Source organism: Anabas testudineus, chromosome 8 (genome assembly GCF_900324465.2).
Source record: "Anabas testudineus chromosome 8, fAnaTes1.2, whole genome shotgun sequence".
Classification (NCBI taxonomy): domain Eukaryota; kingdom Metazoa; phylum Chordata; class Actinopteri; order Anabantiformes; family Anabantidae; genus Anabas; species Anabas testudineus.
In genome coordinates this window covers 16448764-16470818 of record NC_046617.1, presented here as the reverse complement: position 1 = coordinate 16470818, position 22055 = coordinate 16448764, and the positions used below count along the sequence as shown (strand labels likewise).

At 36.8% G+C, this 22055-nt stretch overlaps 6 gene segments (V, D, J or C); all 6 read left to right on the top strand.

Annotated features, from left to right (window-relative positions):
* Positions 1-2416: 2416 nt before the first annotated feature.
* Positions 2417-2893, top strand: LOC113150590. The segment is given in 2 exon segments: positions 2417-2494; positions 2586-2893. Coding segments are annotated over 2 exon segments (351 nt in total).
* A 983-nt stretch (positions 2894-3876) lies between these two features.
* LOC113157783 lies at positions 3877-7795 on the top strand. The segment is given in 3 exon segments: positions 3877-3931; positions 4022-4342; positions 7467-7795. Coding segments are annotated over 3 exon segments (699 nt in total).
* Positions 7796-8396: 601 nt separating this feature from the next.
* Positions 8397-8859, top strand: LOC113157772. The segment is given in 2 exon segments: positions 8397-8463; positions 8555-8859. Coding segments are annotated over 2 exon segments (345 nt in total).
* An 849-nt stretch (positions 8860-9708) lies between these two features.
* Positions 9709-10178, top strand: LOC113157761. The segment is given in 2 exon segments: positions 9709-9754; positions 9856-10178. Coding segments are annotated over 2 exon segments (369 nt in total).
* An 867-nt stretch (positions 10179-11045) lies between these two features.
* LOC117152894 lies at positions 11046-11515 on the top strand. The segment is given in 2 exon segments: positions 11046-11116; positions 11208-11515. Coding segments are annotated over 2 exon segments (351 nt in total).
* Positions 11516-14573: 3058 nt separating this feature from the next.
* On the top strand, positions 14574-15079 carry LOC113151505. The segment is given in 2 exon segments: positions 14574-14683; positions 14775-15079. Coding segments are annotated over 2 exon segments (348 nt in total).
* The last annotated feature ends 6976 nt before the right edge of the window (positions 15080-22055 follow it).

Here is a 22055-nt window from a genome sequence, read left to right as displayed (position 1 = left end):
AGGTCAGAGTATAGAATCCATTCCTTCCAGTTCAGCATTGAAAAGCCTGGAGAGACTTGGAGAGGGAACAACATGGTTCATCTGAGTCCTTTATAACAGACTACTGTAACAGTAAAGAGGGAATTCATTATAAGATACCGTTAATTATTTAATTATTAACAGGAACTGCTTTTGTCAGTTCAAACACTCTTACACAGTCACATAGAAACAAAAATGGAGCTTTATGTATTCATGTAGGTCTTAAACCTTACTCTGTAAAGTGCCTTGAGATGACTTCTATTGCGATTTGGTTATACTTTTTTTGGGATATGCTTTTTTTTCTTGGGTATAACACTTATAAAAAATTTCACGAGTCATATGTTTCAATAAATCAAGCCCCAGTTCCAAAGTCATAAGCCATTAATGTACAAAAACAATCTACATGTATTATAAGTTATTTTTTAGCTGATTGATCGTGATGTGAAACAACACATAGCAAGTAATGTTTAATCTGGATCCTAAACGAGTCTGAACAAATGGTAATGAATGTAATTTAATTAAACTATACTGTAAAAGAGTGTTACTACAGGAGACTCTTCTTCCCTGTCGTCACCCACATGCAAATCTTCAGTCTGTACAGTGTACTTGTGTCCTGCTGACTGCTCTTAGACTTTGTGTTTAGGTGCATAGGTCACATCTCCACATTCAGGATGATGAACACACTCACTCTTCTTCTGGTTGCTCTCTCTGTGCGCTGTGAGTTCTTCCACCTAATGCTGTTTTAGTTGTTACAAACAATGTTTGACAAATGAAATTTGTTTGATGATAATTCAGTGATATCAGAAAACATCTTACATGACTCATTGAATCCTGTGGTTTCATGTGATCAGGTTGTACAGGTCAGAGTATGGAGTCTATTCCTTCCAGTTCAGTGGTGAAGAAACCTGGAGAGATGCTCAGTCTTTCCTGCAGAGGATCTGGTTTCACATTTAGCAGCTTTGAGATGCACTGGATAAGACAACCTGCAGGAAAAGGACTGGAATGGATGGGACGGATTTACGGAGATGCAAGTGGAAAAGATTATGCCAACAGTGTAAGAGGAAGAATCGAAATTACCAGAGATAACAGAAACAGCATGGCATATCTGAAACTGTCCAACTTACAGCCAGAGGATTCTGCTGTGTATTACTGTGCGAAAGATACACAGTGGTTAATGTAAACTGAGGGGTTTAACAAAAACCCTAAATAATTTATGGTCAGCAGCACACAGGGGGCAGTATGAGATAAAAAAAATATGCATTACACATTGAGAGAAACAACAAAGTCATCGGCAGGTGATGGGACAGACATCTTAAAGGGTGTTTGCATGTTCTTCCTGTGTCTATGTTGGTTTTCTCTGGGTTCTCCAGCTTCCTCCAACTGTCCTAAGACATGCAGTTACAGTAGATTAAATTAATTGACTCTAAATTACCCATAGGTGTGATAGTTTTCTGTCTCTTTATGTCAGCTCTGTGATAGAGTTGCAACCTGTCCACGGTTTTTATCATAATCATACAAGATGTTAAAGATATACACTTCTGTAATATTAAATTGTGACAATCATTCATTTACCATTCAAGAAAAATAACAATGCTGAAATAATGTTGAACTTTCTAACATTGTTTAAAACAATAGACATCATGTGTCAGGTTCACTACTTTTTATTCATCTGACCTTGAACCTTTTATAGCCAATCAGTTTCCATCATTCATTTACAGCAAATATTTCTGTTACACATTAATAAAGATTAAATCCACAGTGAAAATGTTTGACTGACATGTTGGCCTAAATGAAATGAATATGAAGAAACTTTGTAGAGGACGTTTTAAAGTTATACATTTTTAAAATGGACAATCTTATACAGTGCTGCAATCCACACAAAACTTAAATTATCACTTTCAGTTTGTAATTGGACCGAACCTCAAAAATGCGTTTACTAAACATTTAATATAGAAAAAGAAAAACATTTCACACTATTCTTTGCTGAACCAGTTGGTGTCTGACATATTTATAATGTAAGTTTCTTTCCTAGTGTTTAAAGATTTCCATGGTCAGGATCCTGATTTTATCTGTGATTAATTCATCTATTGGCCAATATAACATAGAATACACAGAACTTAACATCATTTTTTTTATTACCTCAGTCTCCTGCAGTAAAGACAAAGTGAATCTTTTCTGATCTTTTGACATACTACATTTACTTTCCCTGGCCTCTAAAGGTGTCTTGTATAAAAATATTATGTTCTTTCAAAAACATCCTTTTTTGTGTGTCAGAAATAAAAGTTGTTCACACAATAAGTTGTGACTCATTTTAATGTCAATGTTTTTCTCCATGCAAAGTGAACTTCCTCCCAGTCTGCTATAAAGACTTGATGTGATGTTAGATAGAGCAGAAGAAGAGAAGCTCCCATCAGATCACCTTCAATACCAACCATGTTCTCTGTAGCTCTGCTGCTGCTGCTGGCTGCTGGATCCTGTGAGTGTCACTGAGACAGAGACACTGACAGTATGATCACAGTACACTGACTGTTCACTGTTATTACACTGATCCATGTTTTCTTCTACAGGTGTGAAGTGTGAACAGCTGACACAGCCAGCCTCTGTGACTGTGCAGCCAGGTCAACGTCTGACCATCAGCTGTCAGGTCTCTTATTCTATGAGCAGCTACTGGACAGGTTGGATCAGACAGCCTGCAGGAAAAGCACTGGAGTGGATTGGATATGCACTTGCTGGATCCACCGCATACTACAAAGATTCACTGAAGAACAAGTTCAGTATTGATGTAGACTCTTCCAGCAACACAGTGACTCTAAATGGACAGAATCTGCAGCCTGAAGACTCTGCTGTGTATTACTGTGCAAGACACCCACAGTAACACAAACCATCAGTAGAGCTGAACAAAAACCCCTCAGTGTCTGAACAGTTGTAACATGAATCCACCAGAGGAGGAGCCCTCAGACCATGCATGATTTCATCATCAAACCACTAAGAACATTTTTAAATAAACTGTGGCTCTGAATATGTAAAAGTAATGTGAAAATGATCACGTAAATGTAGGTTATGTTTCATTACTTAACTATTTACTTTACTTTTAGGCAAAATATGGCCACATATTAAACAAATGGAAACAAAGCTATGCAAAAATGGGTCAACACAAATTCAACCAAATAGTTTCTTAGATTTATTTTATTTGTAAATTGAAAAAATGTTTTTAAAACATTCCCAAAATTGTAATGTCCACACATCAATATCTGTATAGTTTCAGTGAAGTTATTAAGATTATTTTCACTTGGAGAAAAAAGTTTTCATTCAGATCTACATGTGTATTACTGTGTGTGTGAATGTGTTCAGCAGAAAAACCTTGTATCCTATGGACGATATACTGACCAAATACTGTGTTTTCCCAAAAGTATTGATGGCATTATAATCATCCAACATTTAGTTTGAAGAGTCATTTACTTGCTAGATTGATTAATATCATTAAACTAAAGATCAGGTTTTCAAAAATAAAAAGCATATAATTAGCGGAATGACTAACTGATTTGTACAGATCATATAATAAAGCTTGTGAACTATAAGAACATTAGTTTCACCCATAGTTTCTTGTCATCCTATTTTTCACCATATTTCTAACACATTTAATGAAGTAAACCATTGATTGACATTTATCACAAGTGTCTCTTTATTTGATTGGAGCATTTATCAACATTTTACAGCTAATAAACAGGAGTTTTAACCCAACAGATCCAGTTCCTCTTCCTCTGTATCCTGTGAGGAGGAGTCAATGCAAAACCCAGATGTCTCCAGCTTCTACTTATCTGTCTGCAGAGAGGACGACAGAGAACAGTGGACACACAGTGTAATATGATGGAGTACAGGACAGGACTGCTGCTTTTAGCTCTCTGCTGGGCAGGTGAAAATATTCACAGAGCTGAATTTGACATTGTTTTGATTTTGTAACCAGCCTGATGCACTTTATTATGTTTTCTTATTGTTTTAACAGGAGTTAACTGTCAGACTCTGACAGAATCTGAACCTGTTGTTAAAAGACCTGGAGAATCCCACAGACTGACTTGTACAACTTCTGGATTCACACTGAGCAGCTACCATATGAACTGGGTCAGACAGGCTCCTGGTAAAGGACTGGAGTGGATCGCTTTTATACACACAGGCAGTTCTCATATCTATTACTCCCAGTCAGTCAAGGGTCGATTCACCATCTCCAGAGACGACTCCAACAATAAAATCTATCTACAGATGAACAATCTGAAGACTGAGGACACAGCAGTGTATTACTGTGTCCGACATGACACAGTGAGAGACAGTAACAGGAGGGTCATACAAAAACTACTTCCTCTATTTACAAAAAACTACTGGTGACATTAATTTATTATCCAAACCCACTCTATTTCTATCCTCACTGTGAAGAGGTGTCAATGCAAAACTTTATCTTTGACCTGTCTGCAGAGAGGATGACTGACCACAGTGGACAAACAGTTTAACATGAATGAATATAGAGGTTGTTTCACTGACCTTGATCCATTTCATTTCACGTTTCATAAGAAAAATACAAATATGATTTATAAGAAATGTAATGAATATGGAAATGAGGCTGGAGAATGTAGTGGTAACATCACCTCCTTATGCTTATTCTGCGTTTGCCTTGTACTTTGTATCTCACTTGTAAGTCGCTTTGGATAAGAGCAACTGCCAAATGACTAAATGTAAATAAAAAATAAAGAATATACTATAACTTCATCAAATCATCATGACATATGTTAAGACATGTAAAATATAAGTAAATTGGAAATGCTCCAACTACCAGAGTTTTTCTACAACCTATAGACTGCAGTTGACAATATGTAGGCTATGGTTGGTTTACATGGTCTCTCTCTCCAGCTACAGCTATAAATGAGACCATTGAAAGTCTTTTGTGCAAACCTATAAAACAACCAGAGAAAAACAAGTTTTCATGTTATTTAATGCATCAAGTTCTACATCTTTTTGGAGCAAATTATAATAACAAAAATGAATGAATGAACATATTAAACTTTCTTTAAATGACTAAATAAATTCTGTGTAAAGTTGAGTGGATTTTTAATGATTAATTCATGCTCATGTTGAAAATAATCTCAAAAATTAATAATGATTTGAAATGTCTGCATGTACAATATGGATTAACATCGATAGATTATAAGTACAGTTGTTGAAAGTTACAGTTTTTCACATACAATGTTCTAACTGCAGCTGACTATGTAATGAAATTAAAATACTATGTATGTGCTCACTCTGCATACGAAACTGCATATAAGTATTCATGTATCTGATTCTATGCAAACTCAATGACGTGCCTGGTTCCTCAGCTATAAAAACGTCACCTCAGACTGTCAGTGGAGTTCACAGCACATCAGTTTGACCATAAACCATGTTTTGTGTAACTCTGCTGCTGCTGTTGGCAGCTGGATCCTGTGAGTCTCTCTGGATTTGTCAAAGTCCACAGTTCTGTTGATGTACTGTAAAACTTGATAATTTGTCACAAAACAATTTCTTCTTTTACCAGGTGTGAAGTGTGAACAGCTGACACAGCCAGCCTCTGTGACTGTGCAGCCAGGTCAACGTCTGACCATCAGCTGTCAGGTCTCTTATTCTGTGAGCAGCCATGGAACAGACTGGATCAGACAGCCTGCAGGAAAAGGACTGGAGTGGATTGTAGGTGCACGTGTTGGATATACCACAGCTATCAAAGATTCACTAAAGAATATGTTCAGTATTGATTTAGACTCTTCCAGCAACACAGCGACTCTAAATGGACAGAATATGCAGCCTGAAGACTCTGCTGTGTATTACTGTGCGAGACACCCACAGTAACACAAACCATCAGTAGAGCTGAACAAAAACCCCTCAGTGTCTGAACAGTTGTAACATGAATCCACCAGAGAAGGAGCCCTCAGACCATGAATGATTTTAAGACAAGTTCATTGAGTACATTTTCTCTAAATAGAATGTGATGTTGGAAAATAGGTTTATGTGTCTCAAAGAAATCTGAAATAGATTCAACATCGTACTGTAAAATAATAGTTATAATTTGACAGTTGTTCATAATCCTTTAATCTTGCAACATGTTCATATATTTGTATTAAATGACCCCCTGATCATAATGTCAGTTAAAAGATGCCTTTAAATCACTTTGCATATGTGTTTATATAACAACAATAATCTTGCTCAAGAACACCTCATACAGACATAAGTTCACCTTGTAAAATAACATCGTTTCTTGGCATTACGTGTTTTGTTTCTTTTACATAACTAAATAGACACAATTATACAAAAACAAACCAAACAACAAAAACAAAGTGGAAGCACAGAGGAGTGAGAGACTGACTGACTGCCAACAGTTTTCTTACAGCAGCCAGACCAGGTGAAGTGAATTTCACTGACGCCCCTGATAAAATCAAAAGGCAAACAGGAGTCTATTCCTTCCTGTCCAGTGGTGAAAAAGCTGATCAGAGTCTCTCCTGCAGGCCATATGGCTTCACATTAACCTGCTTTTTATGCACTAGGTAAGTTAACCTGGGGGTAATCTGGGGATAATAGAGGGTTTGTCAGGCCATATGCCAGTAACAATATTTATGCCAGCAGTATGAGAGGATGTATAGAAATCTGTAGAGATGATGGTAACAGCATGGTTCATTTGAGACTATCCAAACACAAACATTTTATAGAAAGAAATTCTTGGTTCAATTACTGCTCATGATCATTATTGCAAAGCCTAATAAGCTAAGTTAAATTATAATAATGAACAGATGGTTTTACAAAAATGTATGTATGATGGAAATCATTATTAGATTCAGTTCACTGCTTAATTTATAACAGGAACTTCTACACAGTCACATAGAAACAAATATATAGCTTTATGTATTAATGTACAAAACTGAAAACTGTCACAAGACACATACAGTAACATAGAGTGTGAGATGGAGTTTCTGGACATCTTAAAATATCTGTTAGCTTTTAATGAATCGTACTGTATTTCTATACATTATTTTATTTGGACGTAGTTTACTCTGGATCCTGAACGAGTCTGAACAAATGGTAATGAATGTAATTTAATTAAACTATACTGTAATAGAGTGTTACTACAGTAAACACTCCTTCCCTGTCGTCACCCACATGCAAATCTTCAGTCTGTACAGTGTACTTCTGTCCTGCTGACTGCTCTTAGACTTGTGTTTAGGTGCATAGGTCACATCTCCACATTCAGAATGATGAACACACTCACTCTTCTTCTGGTTGCTCTCTCTGTGAACTGTGAGTTCTTCCACCTAATGCTGTTTTAGTTGTTACAAACAAGGTTTGACTGATGAAGTTTGTTTGATAAGTCAGTGATATCAGAAAACATCTTACATGAATCATTGAATCCTGTGGTTTCTCTCTTTTCATGTGATCAGGTTGTACAGGTCAGAGTATGGAGTCTATTCCTTCCAGTTCAGTGGTGAAGAAACCTGGAGAGATGCTCAGTCTTTCCTGCAGAGGATCTGGTTTCACATTTAGCAGCTTTGAGATGCACTGGATAAGACAACCTGCAGGAAAAGGACTGGAATGGATGGGACGGATTTACGGAGATGCAAGTGGAAAAGATTATGCCAACAGTGTACAAGGAAGAATTGAAATTACCAGAGATAACAGAAACAGCATGGCATATCTGAAACTGTCCAACTTACAGCCAGAGGATTCTGCTGTGTATTACTGTGCGAAAGATACACAGTGGTTAATGTAAACTGAGGGGTTTAACAAAAACCCTAAATAATTTATGGTCAGCAGCCCACAGGGGGCAGTATGAGATAAAAAAAATATGCGTTACACATTGAGAGAAACAACAAAGTCATCGGCAGGTGATGGGGCAGACATCTTAAAGTGTTTGCATGTTCTTCCTGTGTCTATGTTGGTTTTCTCTGGGTTCTCCAGCTTCCTCCAACTGTCCTAAGACATGCAGTTACAGTAGATTAAATTCATTGACTCTAAATTACCCATAGGTGTGATAGTTTTCTGTCTCTTTATGTCAGCTCTGTGATAGAGTTGCAACCTGTCCACGGTTTTTATCATAATCATACAAGATGTTAAAGATATACACTTCTGTAATATTAAATTGTGACAATCATTCATTTACCATTCAAGAAAAATAACAATACTGAAATAATGTTGAACTTTCTAACATTGTTTAAAACAATAGACATCATGTGTCAGGTTCACTACTTTTTATTAGTCTGACCTTGAACCTTTTATAGCCAATCAGTTTCCATCTCCATGCAAAGTGAACTTCCTCCCAGTCTGCTATAAAGACTTGATGTGATGTTAGTTAGAGCAGAAGAAGAGAAGCTCCCATCAGATCACCTTCAATACCAACCATGTTCTCTGTAGCTCTGCTGCTGCTGGCTGCTGGATCCTGTGAGTGTCACTGAGACAGAGACACTGACAGTATGATCACAGTACACTGACTGTTCACTGTTATTACACTGATCCATGTTTTGTTCTACAGGTGTGAAGTGTGAACAGCTGACACAGCCAGCCTCTGTGACTGTGCAGCCAGGTCAACGTCTGACCATCAGCTGTCAGGTCTCTTATTCTGTGAGCAGCTACTACACAGCTTGGATCAGACAGCCTGCAGGGAAAGGACTGGAGTGGATTGGGAGCAAATATACTGGAGATACTAGCTACAAAGATTCACTGAAGAACAAGTTCAGTATTGATTTAGATTCTTCCAGTAACACAGTGACTCTAAATGGACAGAATCTGCAGCTTGAAGACTCTGCTGTGTATTACTGTGCCAGAGAGTCACGGTAACACAAACCATCAGTAGAGCTGAACAAAAACCCCTCAGTGTCTGAACAGTAACATGAATCCACCAGAGGAGGAGCCCTCAGACCATGAATGAATTAAAGACAATTACATTATAGTTGATGAAACACTGAATTTATTTACAGCAAATATTTCTGTTACACATTAATAAAGATTAAGTCCACAATGAAAATGTTTGACTGACATGTTGGCCTAAATAAAATTAATATTAAGAAACTTTGAAGATGAAGTTCACATTAATGTTTCATTGAAGATATACATCACCACGAGCATGGGATAGATTTTTCTATCATTTATTAAAATGGACAATCTTATACAATGCTGCAATCACAAAACTTGATTATCACTCTCAATTTGTAATTGGACCAAAGCCCTCAAAAATGCTTTTACCAATTCAATTCAATTCAATTCAATTTTATCTGAAGAGCGCTTTTTACAATTGACATTGTCACAAAGCAGCTTTTACACAACCAAAGAACAGTACATGAACAGTGAACAGTTTTACCAGACATTTAATATGAAAAAAGAAGAACATTTTACATTATTCTTTGCTGAACCAGTTGGTGGAAGCACAGAGGAGAGAGAGACTGACTGACTGCCACCAGTTTTCATACTGAAGCCAGAACAGGTGAAGTGAATTTCACTGACGACCCAACTCGGCCTCACACAGTTTAACTATTTTAGCAGTTATGAATGAAAAGCATGTGTAACAGGAAGTATGTAACATGGTCAAAATGTTAAAAACTGTTTGCCCCTCCCTGTAAAACCACAATGCAAATCCAGACTCTTAAGATTTATATGTTTGTCCTGCCACAGACTGTGTTCAGTCACAGGATGATGGACAAACTGTCTGTTCTGCTGACAGTGCTCTGTCTGCCCTGTAAGTTGCTTCATGCTGCAGTACTTATTAAAAACAGAGACAGTACTGTTTATATATCACTTATGTTCTAACTCACCTCTTTTTTTCTGGTTCTTTGTCAGGTTTGAATGGCCAGGCTCTGGAGTCCATTCCGTCCACTTCAGTGTTAAAACAAACTGAGGAAACCCTCAGTCTTTCCTGCAGAGGATCTGGATTTACTTTCAGTAGCTTTGGGATGCACTGGATCAGACAACCTGCAGGAAAAGCACTGGAGTGGTTGGGGCTTATTTACTATGATTCAAGTAAAACTTTTTATGCCGGCAGTGTTCAAGGACGTATAGACATCACCAGAGATAACAGCAACAGCATGGTGTATCTGAAACTGTCCAACCTAAAGCCAGAGGACTCTGCTGTGTATTACTGTGCCAGACACACACTCATCTAATGAAGTGTGGAGGCTTGGCAAAAACCTGAAACAATCTATTTTAACAATCACCACCAGAGGACAGCAGGAGATCTTCAAATATTAAGTTTGGTTCCATACTGAGCACCAAGTGAGAAAAACACACATGAAAACACCAGTTGAGGTTGTGGTTTGAGACTTCCTTTATTGTTAGGTATTAATAACATATGTTTTCACCAGTAAAGTATAATAATAATGATATTCCCACATGTTTTTGAAACATGAAGAATCTTCTGTCATGAATTAGTTTTTAAATAAAGGAAAAAGACACATTAAACTAGGAAATTGGAGTGATTTTATGTTGATTCCGTCAATGAAGAAAATAATTTTAAAGATAAAGGTGAGGTGTGAGAACATTTTCAGAATACAGTGGACTAGGTACATCTCCATATGAAATAAAAAAAGAAAATTCACAACATGTTTATTACACAGTCCTTAAAGATCCTACCCAACATCAATCCCAGCAAGCTGTAAAGACACACCTGAATTAGTGTGACGATGTCCAGCAAACCAGTTCGGTCAAAATCTGCTTTGACCACTTCATGTGACACAACAAACAAAAAATTAATATTACATTTACATACAAAAGAAAAGTAGTGATTTTTATTATAATCTTAGTTTTACATATTTCTATTATAACCTTAATCATCAGTCAGACATATTAAACCTAAATCAAGTGTGTAGCAAGATCCAGGAAAACTTCTCATTCATGTGACACAAGTGTAATTTAGTAATAGAATTAAATGTAATTCTGAACTTCATCATTGTCCATCTCTATGCAAAGTGAACTTCCTCCCAGTCTGCTATAAAGACTTAACGTGATGTTAGTTAGAGCAGAAGAAGAGAAGTTCCCATCAGATAACCTTCAATACCAACCATGTTCTCTGTAGCTCTGCTGCTGCTGCTGGCTGCTGGATCCTGTGAGTGTCACTGAGACAGAGACACTGACAGTATGATCACAGTACACTGACTGTTCACTGTTATTACACTGATCCATGTTTTCTTCTACAGGTGTGAAGTGTGAACAGCTGACACAGCCAGCCTCTGAGACTGTGCAGCCAGGTCAACGTCTGACCATCACCTGTCAGGTCTCTTTTTCTGTGAGTGGCTACTACACAGCTTGGATCAGACAGCCTGCAGGGAAAGAACTGGAGTGGATTGGATATTCATGTGATGGATGCAACGCAGATATCAAAGATTCATTAAAGAACAAGTTCAGTATTGCCTTCGACTCTTCCAGCAACACAGTGACTCTAAATGGACAGAATATGCAGCCTGAAGACTCTGCTGTGTATTACTGTGCAAGACGGCCACAGTAACACAAACCATCAGTCGAGCTGAACAAAAACCCCTCAGTGTCTGAACAGTTGTAACATGAATCCACCAGAGGAGGAGCCCTCAGACCATGAATGATTTCACACCACTTCACTGTAACTGTAAAAGAAACCAATTTAAGATTTTATACAATGTACCTAATTCACCAGCAGACAGCCAACATCAACATGAATGCTTATTATATCTAGACAGAATCTTTTGAGTATGTTCTCCCACTGTTAATGTTGAAATAGATATTTAAAACATTATTAGCAGGTTCAGTTAGTTACAACATGATGACGATGTTAATCATTCAAACTACATTAGAATAGTTTGTGTAATTGATTCAACTTCCACTGTTTATTTTGGTGAGATGAGGATTTACTTACAGTACTTTGTGCTTGAATTTAATTAATTCTGTGTGGTTTGGATCAGACAGTTTCCTTATTCATTTCATCCATTACACATCAGCCAAATGTTCATCAAGCATGCAGCTTTTTTATTTTATTTCCGCAAAACTGTATGAAAACAAAACCCAACGCGGCAAATATAGTTTGTCCAAAAAGTTGTGTTATTTTCATTTGGTTGAAGAAATAGTTTTATGTATTTCTTATGTCAAATCATCGCCATTGTAAGAAAAATTGTAGGAATGATCAAGCAACCTATACATATGTAAAAAATACTTTTAAACAGATAGCAATAAATTAAACTATAATAGACGGTTTGTGTTGGAGCCACTCCCTCCTCCATCATATTCTGATGCAAATCTTCAGTCTGTTCAGTGTACTTCTGTCCTCTTGACTGTTCTTATACTTGCGTGGAGCATCAGAGGTCACATCTGCAGTCTCAGGATGATGAACACACTCATACTTCTGCTGTTTGCTTTCACTCTAACCTGTGAGTTCTCCTGCTTTATGCTGTTTGATATTTTATCAGACAACAACAATGATGGCCGAGCAGTGATAACAGACTCTCTATATGACCATCTAACATATTGCTGTTGTTTCTCTTTCTGTCTTTTTAACGTCATCAGGTTGTACAGGTCAGAGTATGGAGTCCATTCCTTCTAGTTTAGTGGTAAAAAAGCCTGGAGAGACTCTGAGTCTCTCCTGCAGAGGATCTGACTTCACATTCAGCTGCTGTTATATGCACTGGATAAGACAACCTGCAGGAAAAGGACTGGAATGGATGGGCAGAGGTGCATCTAATGCAAATAACATTTATGCCAGCAGTGTGAGAGGACGTATAGAAATCAGTAGAGATGACAGTAACAGCATGGTTCATCTGAGACTGTCCAACCTACAGCCTGAGGACTCTGCTGTGTATTACTGTGCCAGAGAGTCACAGTGGTTAAAGTCAGCTGAGACGTTAAACAAAAACCTTACATAATATATTTTCACAGGAGTCTACAGGGGGCAGTAGGAAACTACAAATTACACTGAACACATAAAATCAAACAATGAAGTCATTCAGAGGTTTCTTCATGAATTTTCCATACATACTCATACATCACATACTGATGATATATGTAATGTCTGATTTCCCAATTTCTGTGAAGATAATGTGTTAATAAAACAAAAAATGTCAATTTTATATTATTACAAATGATGTTGATAACAAATAATGTAATATTCACACATAATAATCATCAGCAAATCTATTTGCAGACATGGCTTGAGGATGTTTTTACTCATTTTATTTACTCATTTTGATGCAACTCTCATCTTTTTTATTTTTACATCTGTACAACAGAGTGAAGGACGGAGGTTAAAAACAGACATGCTGTAGACAAGTACAGTAATCAGACTGGAATTTCTCCTCCTGTCTTTTAGGACAATAAAACAGTGGTTAAAAGGTTTTGGAAATACCTCAGACTTGCAGATATTCTGGGCTGTGGGTGAATATGATAATGCTTGATTCAGAAAAGCACACTAAACAGGAACCAGAATTTCATTTTGTTCAAATTTGAAATCTCTGAGAATGTTTAGCCCCTAAATAGGATGACATATGTGTGTGTGTCGAAATATTGGCAACATACATTACAACATCATTCTTTTAAAACAATATACTTTCATTATTGTGTCAGAATAAATGTTCAGGACACAGTTCAAATGTATAATGTATCATCACTCATCAGTCTAACTTTTGTCTTTAGTCTGTGTCTTGTCAATGTTCTTCTTCTATGCAAAGTAGACTTCCTCACAGTGTGCTATAAATACTTACACTTCCCAAAAGTAAGTTACTAATTTCCTGTTCGTTTTGACAGGTGTTGATGGTCATATTCTGACAGAGCCTGTACAGCCTCTGGTTTCACATTCAGCAGCTACTGTATGGACTGGATCAGACAGGCTCCTGGAAAAGGACTGGAGTTACTGCTCTTAATTATCAATCTGTTATTAGGTATAATCAGTCTGTCCAAGGCCGGTTTACCATCTTCAGAGACAACAGCGGAGATCATGTATATCTGCAGATGAGCAGCCTGAGGAATGAAGATTCTGCTGTTTATTACTCTGTTCGATAGTCACAGTGACACAAGAGGAAGAAATGCAGTACAAAAACTCAGCACATTGAACAAAGTAAAATTTGCTCTCTGCATTTAATATTTACAAAACAATGACACAACCTCAATAAAACTAAATGTATTGAACAATTATTTTGCACGTGTTCCGTCATGTAACTGAGATAACATTGTGAAATATTCCTATGATGTGGGATAATGTCTGATGAGAACCGCAGTATGATTGACATGACACATGAATTAGATGAGATTAGTTTTACATATAAATCTTTTGACATATCTTTACTTTGTTATATTTTTATCATCCAAGAGCATTCCATATTTAAATTATTTAATATATAACTGGATTGTGTGTATGTATTTACCATGCTTTGGATTTGTTTTTCTTTCCCTGGCCTCTAAAGGTGTCTTGTACAAAAATATTATGTTCATTCAAAAACATTCTTTTTTGTGTGTCAGAAATAAAAGTTGTTGACACAATAACTTGTGACTCATTTTAATGTCAATGTTCATGCAAAGTGAACTTCCTCCCAGTCTGCTATAAAGACTTGATGTGATGTTAGTTAGAGCAGAAGAAGAGAAGCTCCCATCAGATCACCTTCAATACCAACCATGTTCTCTGTAGCTCTGCTGCTGCTGCTGGCTGCTGGATCCTGTGAGTGTCACTGAGACAGAGACACTGACAGTATGATCACAGTACACTGAGTGTTCACTGTTATTACACTGATCCATGTTTTGTTCTACAGGTGTGAAGTGTGAACAGCTGACACAGCCAGCCTCTGAGACTGTGCAGCCAGGTCAACGTCTGACCATCAGCTGTCAGGTCTCTTATTCTGTGAGTGGCTACTGGACAGCTTGGATCAGACAGCCTGCAGGGAAAGAAATGGAGTGGATTGGGATGAAATATACTGGAGACACTAGATACAAAGATTCACTGAAGAACAAGTTCAGTATTGATTTAGACTCTTCCAGCAAGACATTGACTCTAAATGGACAGAATCTGCAGCCTGAAGACTCTGCTGTGTATTACTGTGCCAGACAGCCACAGTGACACAAACCATCAGTAGAGCTGAACAAAAACCCCTCAGTGTCTGAACAGTTGTAACGTGAATCCACCAGAGGAGGAGCCCTCAGACCACTAAACAGTTGTCATCAAAACCACTAAGAACATCTTCACATAAACTGTGGCACTGAATATGTAAACGTAATGTGAAAATTGTTACAAAAACTTAAATTGTGTTTCATTATTTACCTATTTACTTCACTTTTAAGCAAAATAAAATGGCCACATATTAAACAAATGGAAACAAAGTTATGAGAAAATGTCAAACGTCAACACAAATTCAACCAAATAGTTTATTAGATTTATTTCATTTGTAAATTGAATAACATAAAAAACATTCCCAAAATGTGCTTTTATGTCCACACATTATTTTCTGTAACAACTAAAAGTATCTGTATAGTTTCAGTCGAGTTGAGAATTATTTTCTCTTGGAGAAAAGGGTTTTCATTTATATCTACATTTGTATTGACATGTGTGTGAACAGCACAAAACTTGTATCCCTTGGTTAATATATTGACCAAATACTAAGTGTTTTCCTAAATATATGACGGCATTATAAGCATCCAACATTTAGTTTTAAGGGTCATTTACTTGTTGGATTGATTCATATCATTAAACTAAATATCAGGTTTAAAATGCATAAATTAATCAAACTTACTGTGAAGTCAAATTGTCTTAGTCTAACAAACAGAGACGATGATGCTCAAGTACAACCTGGTTTTCTTTTCCCCCTGGGGAGGAGTTAATGCAAAACTCAGTTGTCTTCTACCTCTATTTATCTACCTGCAGAGATGATGACAGAGATCAGTGGACACACAGTTTAACATGATGGACTACTGCACAGGGCTGCTGATTTTAATTATTTTCTGTGCAGGTGAGGAAACATCTGCATGTCCATTTGAATCTATCTTTAAGTAGCTGTCAAATTACAAGTGACAAGTTTTCTTGTTTGTCTAAACAGGTGTTGATGCTCAGACTCTGACAGAATCTGAACCAGTTGTTAAAAGGCCTGGAGAATCCCACACACTGACCTGTTCAGCCACTGGACTCACAATAAGAGACAACTATATGGCCTGGATCAGACAGGCTCCTGGAAAAGCACTGGAGTGGATTGCCTGGCATGATAGCGGCAGTGGTAGCAGAAGATTCTACTCTCAGTCAGTTCAAGACCGATTCACCATCTCTAGAGACGACAGCAGACAGCTGCTGAATCTGCAGATGAACAGTCTGAAAACTGAAGATTCTGCTGTTTATTATTGTGCTCGAGACTCACAGTGACTTAAGTCTGTTTAGCAGCTGTACAAAAACTAATAGTGATCATTCGTACTGGACTCAGGGACCAAAACAGCCTCGAAATAATTATTGCTTGGGTTTAAGGAAATTACTGTCTATCCCTGCTTAGGCATTCAGAAGATCAAGGTGCCGATTCTGATCATGAAACCATGACTTCATTAAAACACTGGTCCTACTAAAAAGAACAAATAGGTTAAATGAACAATAAACATTTTTTTTCTCTGCTCTCTATCTCTAATAAATTCAGTCCTACTACATGTATTTTGCAGACACACTTAAATTCATTTCTGAAGATCAAAACCAGACACTTTTTGAATTTGCTCACGAGGCTGCAGCTCTTTGTCTTAACTATTCTTTAAAACTGGAACACTGAACACAAACTTTAAGCTCATACAGGTCCTTCACTTCAAATTCAGTGCAGATTATTAAAAATAGCGATTAAATCAATATTTAAAAATTGATTGCAGTGAATTTTTGTTATAATTGAGGAGACGGGTTGGAGGAGAGGATTCTTTTAACTCTCACTACAGTCAGAATGAATTTACCTTGTACCTTGTATCTCATTTGTATGTCACTTTGTATAAGAGCAACTGCCAAATGACTAAATGTAAATAATAAATGAAGAATATACTGTAACATAAATCATCATGACATATGTTAAGACTTGTTATGTCACTACAGATAAAAGTAAATTGTAAATGCTCCAACTTCCACTATTTACAACCTATAGACTGTAGTTGGTTTTATGTTGGTTTGTTGTTGGTTTACATGGTCTCTCTCCAGCTACAGCTATAAATGAGACAATTGAAAGTCTTTTGTGCAAACCTAAAAAACAACCAGAGAAAAAAAAAGTTTTCATGTTATTTAGTGCATCCTGTTCTACATCTTTTTGGATATATAAATAATAATAATAATAATAATAAATGAATGAACATATTAAACTTTTTTTAAATGACTAAATAAATTCTGTGTAAAGTTGAGTGGATTTTAATGATTAATTCATGCTCATGTTGAAAATAACCTCAAAAATTAATAATTATTTTTAATGTCTGCATGTACAATATAAACTGACACTGATAGATTACAATTACAGTTGTTGAAAGTTACAGTTTTTCACATACAATGTTCAAACTGCAGCTGACTATGTAATGAATTTAAATATTATGTATGTGCTCACTCTGCATACGAAACTGCATATGAGTATTCATGTGTCTGATTCTATGCAAACTCAATGACGTGTCTGGTGCCTCAGCTATAAAAACGTCACCTCAGACTGTCAGTGGAGTTCACAACACATCAGTTTGACCATTAACCATGTTTTCTGTAGCTCTACTGCTGCTTTTGGCAGCTGGATCTTGTGAGTCTCTCTCGATTTGTCAAAGTCCACAGTTCTGTTGATGTACTGTAAAACTTGATAATTTGTCACAAAACAATTTCTTCTTTTACCAGGTGTGAAGTGTGAACAGCTGACACAGCCAGCCTCTGTGACTGTGCAGCCAGGTCAACGTCTGACCATCAGCTGTCAGGTCTCTTATTCTGTGAGTGTCTATTCAACAGATTGGATCAGACAGCCTGCAGGGAAAGTAATGGAGTGGATCGCAACTGCACGTGTTGGATACACCACATCGATCAAAGATTCACTAAAGAATAAGTTCAGTATTGATTTAGACTCTTCCAGCAACACAGTGACTCTAAATGGACAGAATCTGCAGCCTGAAGACTCTGCTGTGTATTACTGTGCAAGACACCCACAGTAACACAAACCATCAGTAGAGCTGAACAAAAACCCCTCAGTGTCTGAACAGTAACATGAATCCACCAGAGGAGGAGCCCTCAGACCATGAATGAATTAAAGACATTGTCATTCAAAACATTGTCTATAAATAAAATGTGACATTGAAATAGATGGAGAATTACTTGAAATAGATCAAAATTATGTTCCACATTTTTCAACATTTTATTGCAACTTGACACATGCAAAATTTCATTTTTACTCAATAGTTCACAGAGTTTTTCTATAAGTACTCAGTGAGCTTATTATGTAACTATACTACATAATGCACTTTGGCAACATTAAAGGTTTCGTGCAACTTAGAAAGATATTCTTAAATCTTTGTACAGTCTTCATGTTTGTTGAATGTGTAGATCAGAAAAGATTTAAAGAACATGAACTAATCTGATCACAAAAAACTAAATATTCAGTAAAAGTCTGACAGTTTGCTCACGATAACAGATCACATGAAATCACTTTTTACTGTACATGTGTTTATAGTGATGGGAAACAAGCTGATTGTTAATGCAGCAAAAAGGGTGGATAAAGAGACAATTAGTTCTTATGATGATAAAATTCTCCCTAAAGATAATTTACTGATAGATTAGACTTATACATCAGTTTAAGATGACATTGCTTCTTATAAGTGAAGACTCTGAAAAACAAATCCCTTACCTTGGCCTCAAAAGAATATAGGGAATATAAAAATAACTAGAAAATGATAACCATGGCTTATTAACAGTCACTTAAACAGTATATAAACAGCATGTATGTATTTTTCTGAGTTTATTGCTCAAAACTGTCATATAATTTTGGAGTTTTATTCCAAACTATCAATTTAGCGATCAGCTCCTGTTCAAATAACTATTTAGCTGAGATACAGTTGCACAAAAATAGATTTTGCATAAATTAGTCACAAAATGTGATTTGATCCAAATCAAAATTACAAATATCAACTAACAATATAAGGCTGAGGTCTGTGTTTTTACTGGGCCAGTCCAAAATAAGGATGTTGTATTTTCAAAAGAATTCTGAAGTGTATTTCTATTAATATTTAGGGTCATTGTCACTGTGAATCATCGTTCTTCATTTGAACTGCAGCTTGTGGACAGTCACCCTGACAGTATCCTGCAAGTGGAACACATGATGCAACTGTGTGAGAAACTGAATCTAAATGACCAGAGATAACAGCTACGACATGGTGTATTTAACAGTGTTTAATTTAAAGTCAGAGGACTCTGCTGTTGATTTCTGTGACAGAGAAAAAAAACTGGTTAAAGTAAGCTGACAATAAGAGAAACAATAAATGTAATATTAAACAAATTATTTCCAGAGAGGTGTGAGGTGTGTCCTGTTTGAGGAGGAGTTGATGCAAACCTCTCATCTCTTCCATATCTACATATCTGTAGCAAAGTGAAGGATGGAGCCTAAATCACTGACAGACATACTGTAGACTGGACACAGACAAATGTCTATTACAATGATCAGAGCAGGTTATTTAGTTGTTTTTCTCATCTTGTCTGTTCACTTTACTGGTAAGAACAATACAGAGTGTTTTATTTATATGTCAAGAAAATATAGAAACACAACAAAATCTAATTGGTGTTTTTTCTGTAGGTGCTGAAGGTCAAACACTGACTGAGTCTGAACCAGTGGTTAAAAGACCTGGAGAATCCCACACACTGACCTGCACATATTCAGGGTTCAGTAGTGATATTCATTGTGCTTGGATCAGACAGACTCCTGGAAAAGGACTGGAGTGGGTTGCTTACATCAGCAGCAGCAGTGGCAACATCTACTACTCTCAGTCAGTCAAAAGCCATTTTACCATCACCGGAGACAACAGCAGAGATCAGGTGTATCTGCAGATGAGCAGCATGAAGACTGAAGATTCTTCTGTTTATTACTGTGCCAGAGACACAGTCACACAAGAGGATGTAATGCTGTACAAAAACTCAGCACATTGAACAACAGCAGACAAACTGGCTGTTTTCATTTCACATTCACAAATAAATATTTTTTACATCAGCAACAGACTCAGAGAAATGTCTAAATAACAGCTTTCTTCATTCAAAGATTTATGCAGCTTCTCCTAGATGAAATTGTGAAAGACTTTAAAAATTATATAATCAGTAGAATCTGAGTAAAAAAATAAGAGTGAATCTCTTGAATTTCTGAACAATTAAAATATATAAGTTAATGTTGGAAATAATAAAACATTTTCAAACACTGAAACTATACACTATAAATAAAAAAATAGTTCTAAGACAATTCCACCATCCAGTATATTTCTTTATGCAAAGTGAACTTCCTCCCAGTCTGCTATAAAGACTTGATGTGATGTTAGATAGAGCAGAAGAAGAGAAGCTCCCATCAGATCAAAAGGGTGCATAAAGAGACAATTAGTTCTTATGATGATAAAATTCTCCCTAAAGATAATTTACTGATAGATTAGACTTATACATCAGTTTAAGATGACATTGCTTCTTATAAGCGAAGACTCTAAAAAACAAATCCCTTCAATACCAACCATGTTCTCTGTAGCTCTGCTGCTGCTGCTGGCTGCTGGATCCTGTGAGTGTCACTGAGACAGAGACACTGACAGTATGATCACAGTACACTGACTGTTCACTGTTATTACACTGATCCATGTTTTGTTCTACAGGTGTGAAGTGTGAACAGCTGACACAGCCAGCCTCTGTGACTGTGCAGCCAGGTCAACGTCTGAGCTTCAGCTGTCAGGTCTCTTATTCTTTGAGCAGCTACTACACAGCTTGGATCAGACAGCCTGCAGGGAAAGGACTGGAGTGGATTGGTAGCAAATTTACTGGAGCTTCATACTACAAACATTCACTGATTCGCTCGTATCAGTGACAGCAGTGGCAGCATCTACTACTCTCAGTCAGTTCAAGGCCGTTTTACCATCTCCAGAGACAACAGCAGAGATCAAGTGTATCTGCAGATGAACAGCCTGAAGACTGAAGATTCTGCTGTTTATTATTGTGCTCGACAGCCACAGTGACTGAAGTGTGTTAAACAGCTGTACAAAATTTTAAGCCATACATCTTAAATATCTTACTGGATTAATGTTAATGATACTTTGACTGTCCATGTCCTAATTTTGAAAATGTGGATTCCTATAAATGTGAATAAATAGAAAAAATAATAAAACACAAAAATTAAAACTCAATTCAGAAACTAAAATAAAAAGGTGGAGGTAATTTTCAATTTCAATTCAATTCAATTCAATTCAATTCAATTCAATTCAATTCAATTCAATTCAATTCAATTCAATTCAATTCAATTCGCCAATTTACAACAGAATTTATCTCAAGGCACTTTACAGTGTAAGGTTTAAGACCTTACAGAAAATATTCATACAAACAATTATAGAGAAAACCCAACAATCCCATTTGAGCAGCACTAGGTGACAGTGGAGAGGAAAAACTCCCTTTAGAGGAAGAAACCTCCAGCAGAACCAGGCTCATAGTGGGCGGCCATCTGCCTCGACCGGTTGAGGTGAGTGAAAAGAGAAGAGAGAAAAGAACAACAGGCAATAAAGACAACAACAAACAGCAAGAACATTGGGCAGATGAACTGGATTCTGGAGATGTACAGCTCCAGGCCGAGGATACCTGCAGAAAAGTACAGAGAGAGGGAGACAGAGAGGAGGAAACACAACTAAAAGAGAGATAAGACACAAAGAATTGATTCATTTAACAAACCCTAAATGGAAAGAATATGCAGCCAGAAAACACTGCTGTGTATTACTGTGTCAGATATTCAGGTTTATATTTGATCAAGAAACACCTGATGATAGGGTCAGTGATATGAGAAAACTTCCCAGGTGATCGTCTCACAATCTCCTTATTGATTTCATCAGGTTGTACAGGTCAGAGT